General features: G+C 42.4%; 1 protein-coding gene across 1 annotated transcript; it reads right to left on the reverse strand.

Annotated features, from left to right (window-relative positions):
• Positions 1 to 1,628: 1,628 nt before the first annotated feature.
• LOC125685990 (tubulin alpha-3 chain-like) lies at positions 1,629 to 8,032 on the reverse strand. The gene is made up of 5 exons (XM_048929565.1): positions 8,015 to 8,032; positions 5,043 to 5,265; positions 4,386 to 4,534; positions 2,827 to 3,507; positions 1,629 to 1,930 (listed from the first exon to the last, which is right to left on the reverse strand). Exons 1-5 carry the CDS (start codon positions 8,015 to 8,017, stop codon positions 1,634 to 1,636), a joined length of 1,353 nt encoding a protein of 450 aa, XP_048785522.1. The 5' UTR covers positions 8,018 to 8,032; the 3' UTR covers positions 1,629 to 1,633.
• Positions 8,033 to 8,239: the final 207 nt, after the last annotated feature.

Raw genomic sequence — 8,239 nt, forward strand, 5'->3', positions numbered from 1 at the left:
TTATTAGGTGCAGGTAAGTGCTCAACTGTTAAACTTAAGATGGACCTAGACAGCACTGGTTACTGGTTTATTGCTAGAATCCTCAGCTCCTCCTGTACCTGTACGAGAGACGACAGCAGCAGAAGACTCAGTTTGTAGTTACGAACAGGACCAGTGTTTGGGCTGGCACTATCTGAATTCAAGGAACCAGTAGCTCTGTACTTTGTAATACTGTGGTTTCCTGCTCTGAAGATTGTTTTGAAGCTGCTTCTGATGTTGTGATGATGTGCATCCCTTTCAACAGCAAGTATAATTTAGAATTCAGTTGCAGGCTTTCAGTAATACTTTCTCGAGTATTCAAAGTCATCCATCTCTTTCTTTTTTCCTACTAGCGTACAAAGAAGTTCCATGTTAAGAAAGTAAAATGTAAAAGCTTAGAAATTGTTACAGGCATGAGACAGAAGTTCATCCTTTGGTAAAGTAAAAATAGCACGTACATCACTATATACTTTTTTGGTATTTTTTAAATTACAAAAGCAGAATACTCAGCAAATAAATCAGATCTGGTGCATTGGCTTTAATTTAGATTTTAAAATGTCTGCTGCAGAATACTATTCTAGTTAGTAGAGAGTTAACTGTTACATTAAAAGCACGTAGATATATTCTCCTTCTCTTTATCCAGAGATATCCCTATTAACTTTAACCAGAAATACTAGCTGAAACAGTGTAGCTAGATTGGACTAAAACTGAAGGCTTTTGGGATGTGTACTGTTACTATCAGACAGTGTAAAATTACAGCACTACAAAGCAGGTTTTGTAGAGGTTGCCTCAAATGACATTCCACCTAGAAAAAAAAAAAGAACACACAATCTGTGAAGAGAAGCATCTGCTACTTAACACCAGTCAGTTGCATCCAGTCCTTTTCACTGAAAACCATATGGCTTTTCTGAAAAACCAAACCCAACCCACCCAACCAGCCAGAAACAAAAAAACCACACCACAAAATAACTGCCCGCAAATAGAAGTTGTATTTTCTGCCAACAGTAAGAACAGGTAAAAAAAAAAGACCAATTTTTATTAATTCATCAAAGCTTACAGTGTCCACAGAGTTGTGCATTAAAGGACACATAAGTATTTCATAGGTCAGTGTAGGAATTCAAAACATGACTATTGTAAAGCAGGTCATCTGACATTTTATTTTCCTTCTATCTAAGGTGGAACTGAGTGTAAGGGGGCACGCTGGTTGGAAAATTTTACCTTTTGTCTGCTGAGTCTCCCCATTTTTTTTTTTTAATTTTATTTTTTTAAGTAGCAAGTTTGGTGCTTTTAGCAAATATTCTAGTTCAGACCAAAAGTGTAATGGCACTTACCCTTACTACAGTTAGATAAATTGATTGATAAATAGATAAATACAGCGTTACAGACACGTACACAAGTTTGTAATTTAATCTTTACGTTGTGCAAGACTAGATGCTACCAAAAACTGTAATTTCAAACGGTTCTTACGCAGCAACTGTGTGTGTAAACAGTAACAAAGAAAAAAATGAACAGTACAACATTTAAAACTGCATCTGAAAACAAGCAAGCAAGCGAACAGGATTCTGCAATTCATTTGTTGCTGTTACAGAACACACTTTCTATTACTTCCGCATTTTCAGTATTCATCCTCTTCTTCAGCCTCTGCTTCTACAGAGTCTATCCCAACTTCTTCATAATCTTTTTCAAGGGCAGCCAGATCTTCCCGGGCTTCGGAAAATTCTCCTTCCTCCATTCCTTCCCCAACGTACCAATGTACAAAGGCACGTTTGGCATACATCAAATCGAATTTATGGTCGAGACGAGCCCATGCTTCAGCAATGGCAGTGGTATTACTCAGCATACATACAGCTCTCTGCACCTTTGCAAGGTCGCCACCTGGCACCACAGTTGGAGGCTGGTAGTTAATGCCCACCTTCAAGAAAACAAGTGAGAACGTCTTTAATTACTGGGAAGCACTGAAGACTTATTTCTGTTAACAACAACAGTAGCCACAACTGTGAACAATTAAATAAAATTATTTTGCGCTTCATCAAAATATTTAACTAAATCCTAAATTCAGGATCTGGTCAAACTGGTCCAGCGTTAGCTACATTGGCCTAGAGGTTATTTTTCCAAGATCATAAGAGCTTACTGGACTCTACAAAGAACATAAGACTCTAGGTCTTTGCAAGTCCTGAATGCATGGACAGTAGCTGGAAGGATGGACCTCTTGTCCGGAAGGTGACACTGCCAGTCAACTGAGAACAAGCAGAAGTAGCTGAACAACCTGATATTCATCTAGTAAAAAGGCGACTTACAGGAGCCTATGTTTAAATGAATCACAACGAAAAAAATAGGTTTGCTCTAGTGATAGCAGTCAGGCTCCACATGTCCGGAAACTGATAGCGTCTACCACTTCAAGGTATCTCAAAACCATTGTTGGGAAATTACTGCACTGAATTCAATAACTTCATGTAGTGTTTCTACATTTGCTTGGGGCTTGCCTATATTCCTTCTGTACAAAGCTCCCGAGATTTTTGAAGACTTGCAGTAAAACCTGGCATTGCTTTTCAGTACAACCTGCTTGTAAATTATTTTCAGACACTCAGTACTGCCTGTTCCTACAAAAACCGTGACTGCTATTCTGTAACTTGTTTTAGAATTTTCATCTGAGTTAAAGTATCAGGGAATTATATTTAAGAATATAATCTGAAATGTAAGCAGTTCAGTAACAGGAACGTTACAGTACAGTACAACGACCGCTACCTCCAAATATCACGTAATTCCTACTATTTCCAAGATCAAGCACTTCAGAAGTTATCAAAGTACCTTGAATCCAGTTGGGCACCAATCCACAAACTGAATGGTACGTTTAGTCTTGATAGTAGCGATAGCTGCGTTGACATCTTTAGGGACAACATCACCTCTGTATAACATACAGCAGGCCATGTATTTACCATGACGTGGGTCACATTTTACCATCTGGTTGGCTGGTTCAAAGCAAGCATTGGTAATTTCAGCCACGGATAACTGCTCATGGTAGGCTTTTTCAGCAGAGATGATAGGGGCATATGTTACCAAGGGGAAATGGATTCGTGGGTACGGAACAAGGTTAGTTTGAAATTCTGTCAGATCTACATTAAGGGCTCCATCAAAACGTAGTGAAGCTGTGATGGATGAAACAATTTGCGCAATTAGTCGATTTAAATTGGTATAAGTGGGACGTTCTATGTCCAGGTTGCGACGACATATATCATAAGTGGCTTCATTATCTACCATGAATGCGCAGTCTGAATGCTCCAGTGTTGTATGAGTAGTTAAAACTGAATTGTAAGGTTCCACTACAGCAGTAGAAACCTGTGGTGCTGGATAAATTGCAAATTCTAGTTTAGATTTTTTGCCATAGTCAACAGAGAGCCTTTCCATGAGCAGAGATGTAAACCCTGAACCAGTGCCTCCTCCAAAACTGTGAAAGATAAGGAAACCTTGCAGCCCAGTGCACAGATCAGCCTATAATAGGATGGAAAAAAGCAAGAGAGAAAAAACATACATTTATTATTACCTTTTCCAAAATCATCAACATTAAAATAAACACTCAAAAGCAATTATTTCCTCATCATTTGTTTTAAAAGGTAACTTTTTTCTTGCATATCTTTTACTTAAAACCACCACAGCACACCTTGTTCTGAATATGAGTATTTTCTCATTTGAATGTAGCATTTTCCTTTATGCATTTTTTATCCTACTAAAAGCAAGAGCAGTTGTGCACCACTGCGAAAGGTTATTAGAAATTACAGCAGGCTTGCAGCTTTTAAACTACTATTGTACTCTGTATGGCAGCAAGTATCAATTTGGTTTGGAAAAAAAGTATTTTTACAACTTCAGAAAGGCAATCACTACTTCACTTTGATTCACATCATGCTAAGTGAATTTCTTACATTACACCAGGTTATGGAAACCTAGAAAGACATGTGAAATTACTGAACGTCCAACCAAAATCTGAGTTTCAGGGTACTGGAAATATTTTGAATGACACATAATGGTGCGATTCAGGTTAAAAATAACAAACAAGTGCTTACAGTCTAAAGGTTTTATAACGCACTTCTGAGGTATCCTTAAAATATCTTCAAATAATGATGTTCCACATCACAAGAACTTTCAAGTTTTACTGACTGAATTTTTATTTAACTCAAGAGGGGGGAGGCATGGGACCAAGTTCCCGGTTTTTTGTTTTTCATAATCTATGCATAAAATTCTTAAAAACAAACAACTCCCTCCCCCCCCAGAAAAAAAAAACAACACAAGTGTCATAACAAATTGTAACTACAGGTAGCTCTAGAGCTGTATCTTACTTATTTTAAAGATTGATCTGCAGCACGAATTCTTACCACTTTGCGCGTGCGGTCTAACACTAGATCAACAATCTCTTTTCCAACGGTGTAATGGCCTCTGGCATAATTATTAGCTGCATCTTCTTTCCCAGTAATGAGCTGCTCAGGGTGGAACAACTGCCTATATGTGCCTGTACGTACTTCATCTACAAGTGAAAAAATACATATTCCAACATAAAATTTATCTGCTGAGTTCTGCATGTGGTGCCTAGGGATGACATACTACGTAAAAGGAAACGTCAAAAACCTACAGACAGCTTCCATGAACAAACGCAGCAAGAAGTTGGTACAACTTCAGTGTCTTTCTTTAGGGGAAAACATCGGATGCTCACAAAGCAGTATTTGCATCCTGGAACATGGAGGCAACTCAAGAGAACTACACTGCAGGCACAGGCATTCTGGATAGCAATTAAATGAAGCTGTGGATGTAGTGCAGTGACTTGGAAAGATTATCCAAAATCTGCAAAGAAGTTTAATGTTTTCCAAACATTACCCATAGACCATCATTTCATCTCTTTCAAATAACACGAACCAAAAATGTCAAAACATCATCCAGCTATACACCTTTCAGAACCCCTAGTGTTTTGAAAACGCACAAAAGTCTGAAAGGAAAGGAGTAGTTTTACATTGAAGATGTGCATCTTGCGTACGTACCGACTACCGTTGGCTCCAGGTCCACAAACACTGCTCTGGGAACATGTTTACCAGCTCCCGTCTCACTGAAGAAAGTGTTAAATGAATCATCTCCGCCTCCAATAGTTTTGTCACTGGGCATGTGACCATCAGGCTGGATCCCGTGTTCAAGACAATACAATTCCCAGCATGCATTGCCAATCTGAACACCAGCCTGACCAACATGGATGGATATGCATTCACGCTGCAAACAAAAAAAAGGACAATGATAACGTGAGATCTGGGGCTATCCGTCACTTAGATTTCACTCTCAAAATAACTTGCTATCTGTGGGTTATACCGTAGTGATCTTTCCCTGCTGCATTATTACCTCGGCTGCTTGAGTGACAATTAAAATGACCCAACAGTCTGCTGCTAGCATGAATCTACTCACTGCTGCTGATCTACGCTGTCAGGAAAGGAAGGCAAGAGACAGGCGTGGCTGAACCAGGACCTGCTGGTCAAATGGAAGAGCAAGAAGAAAACGTACAGGCAGTGCAAACAGGTACCATGGGAAGACTACAAAGAAGCTGCAAGTCTGTGCAGGGAGGGGGTCAGGAAAGCCAAGGCCCAGCTTGGCCTAACTTTGGCAAGGGATACCAAGAAGAACAAGAAAGGCTTCTACAGGTACCTCATCCAGAAAAGGAAAGTCCAGGAATGCATACCATGCCTAGTAAGTGACACAGGCGATCTGGTAACAACAGACAAGGAGAAGGCTGAGGTACTTAACAACTGCTTTGCTTCAATCTTCTCTGATAACTGCTCGCCAAACAGCCCTCAAATGTTTGGTTTAGCAGGAGGGAACTGGGGAAGCAACGTCCCTCCCACTGTAAGCAAAGATGACGTTTTTGACCACCTGAGGAACCTGAACATCTGCCAGTTTATGAGTCCCGATGAAATGCATCCCAGAGTCCTTAGGGAATTAGCTGATGTGGTCACCAAGCCACTCTCCATGACATCTGCAAAGTCCTGGCAATCAGTCTCTGGTGACTGGAAAAAGTCAACAGCACACCCACTTCTAAGAAGGATAATATGATGACCCTCAAAACTACCAACCCATCAGTCTCACCTCTGTGAGCTAAGGCACATGGAAGGCAGGGAGAACCAGCACGGCTTCACCAAGGCCAAATCCTGCTTGACCAACCTAGCAGTCTTTTATGGCAGTGTCACTGCATCAACGGACAACAGAAGAGCCACATGTATTTCCAATTTGGAGAGAAGGATGTTGTGGGGTATTGTGTCAGAGTCCTTCAATCACAGTCCTTAAATATATGGAAATATATGAAAATATATATGAAATATATGGATTTGATGAGTGGACTGTTCAATGGATGAACAACTGGCTGCAGAATCGAGTCCAGAGAGCAGTGGCCAATGGCTCAGTGTCTGGATGAAGATCGGTGACAAGCAGCGTCCCCCAGGGATCAGTGCTGGGACTGGTACTCTTTGATACCACCTTCATCAGCAACATCAAAAGTGGGGTCAAGTGCACCCTCAGCAAGTTTGCTAATGACACCAAGCTGTGGGCTGCAGTTGACACACCAGAGGAACAGGATGCCATCCAGAGGGACCTAAGCAGGCTTGAGCAGTGGGTACAGGCGAACGTCACAAAGTAAAACACATTTAGGTTGGATAGAAGGAAACAGTTTTTTACAGCAAGGGTGGCAAAGCACTGGAACAGGCTGCCTAGAGTTGTGGTTGATGCCTCATTCCTGGAGACTTACAAGGCAAGGTGGGATCAAGCCCTGGGCAATCTAATCTAGCTGTGCTTTTCCCTAATCATTGCCGGGGAGTTTGACCAGATGACCAACTGTAAAGATTCTAGGATTTAACGTTGAGAATGTTGGAGGATCTTAGATACCACGTGGTCACGCAGGATGAATGCAGTATCATCATTCCTTACCACAGAGCACGTATATCCTGTGTATAATATTCCGTTTAGTCTCTTTTTCACCTTTCTTTGGTTTTAGAAGCCTTCTTTATATAATAACCCTCTATTTCCTTGATCTGTTGACAATAATGTACTGAGTAATGTTGCAAGAATTTTTTCTGCACAAGACCTCTAAGTATGTTTTCCTTTACAATAAGCACATAACTAGTGCCAGGCAATCCACTCATATTTGGGTTCCTCTACTAAATCATCTGGGTGAGGAAGCATGGCACTTACGTTTAAATCACTCAAAACCCCAATTTTGTTTTACATCTGAGACTGAAACTCTTATTCTAGCTTATTATTATATACTATACATATATTATATACTATTACTGTGTATTTAGCTGATCTAGGAAAACACAGAGGTAGAGAGCGTCTTTAAAGCTTCATCAAAACTCTCATCTTCAACTACATGTTTGAATTCTCACCCTCGTGGTTCTGTCACTAGCCTTTTGCCAGTGAGGCTCACTCTGCATTTATCTGCACTTCTATTGGGTTGGCAATGAGCTTCCAACGCTTTCACACCACCCCAGGCTCTCGTTCCCCAGCGCGCAGCCCCGCGCAGTCTGGGGCGGGAGCAGAGGCGCAGACACCGCCGCACAGCCGCGCCCCTTCACGGCACGGTGGCACGCCATTGGCCGCCGGACACACGCCTCTCCTCTGCTTGGCTGCGTGCAGCCCCCAATCGTTTTAGGCACCACAAGAAATGCCGCCGCCGATGCGGTAGGCGTTCTTGTCCCTCAACCGTCGTCCTTCGCACTGCAAAGCCGGTTTCGTTGCTTTTCCACCTGTTTTGTCTCATTTACCACCAGACAACTTCTACACGTCACCTCCCTCGAACTCTCAGCTCTCTTGTTAATTTCTCCACTCCCACACACGGCCTTACGCCACCGCAGGGCCGCAAGCGGCAGCGCTCCGCGAGCTCCGCCGCAGCACAGGTCACTCTCGACTCCCCAAACCCGCCGCGGCAAAAGCCATCCCAGGTTCCCTTCCTCTCCCCAACCCGAGTTCCCACTCCCACCATGGCGCCTCGTTAGGCTCAGGAGCCTCGACTGCACGGCACTCCACCGCAACACGTCCGCAGCCGAAGAGACTCAACGGCCGTCAGGTAACGGTCCGGAAAGCCCTTGCGAGCTGCTTTCCCATTGGCTGTCACCCGGGCCAGAGGCGAACGGCGGCCACCGATTCGCCAGTGCGCTCTTCTCCTCACGTGGGGTGCTAACTGCCGCTAACTGAGTTAACTGAA

This window comes from Lagopus muta, chromosome 1 (genome assembly GCF_023343835.1).
Source record: "Lagopus muta isolate bLagMut1 chromosome 1, bLagMut1 primary, whole genome shotgun sequence".
Taxonomy (NCBI): domain Eukaryota; kingdom Metazoa; phylum Chordata; class Aves; order Galliformes; family Phasianidae; genus Lagopus; species Lagopus muta.

Bases quoted from the DNA above. Each gene is read 5' to 3' on its own strand.
- LOC125685990 (XM_048929565.1), bottom strand. The intron at 4,535-5,042 runs GTACGTACGCAA...TTTCACTTGTAG, and splicing joins CCTGGAGCCAACGGTAGTCG to ATGAAGTACGTACAGGCACA. The intron at 3,508-4,385 runs GTAAGAATTCGT...ATCCTATTATAG, and splicing joins TAGACCGCACGCGCAAAGTG to GCTGATCTGTGCACTGGGCT.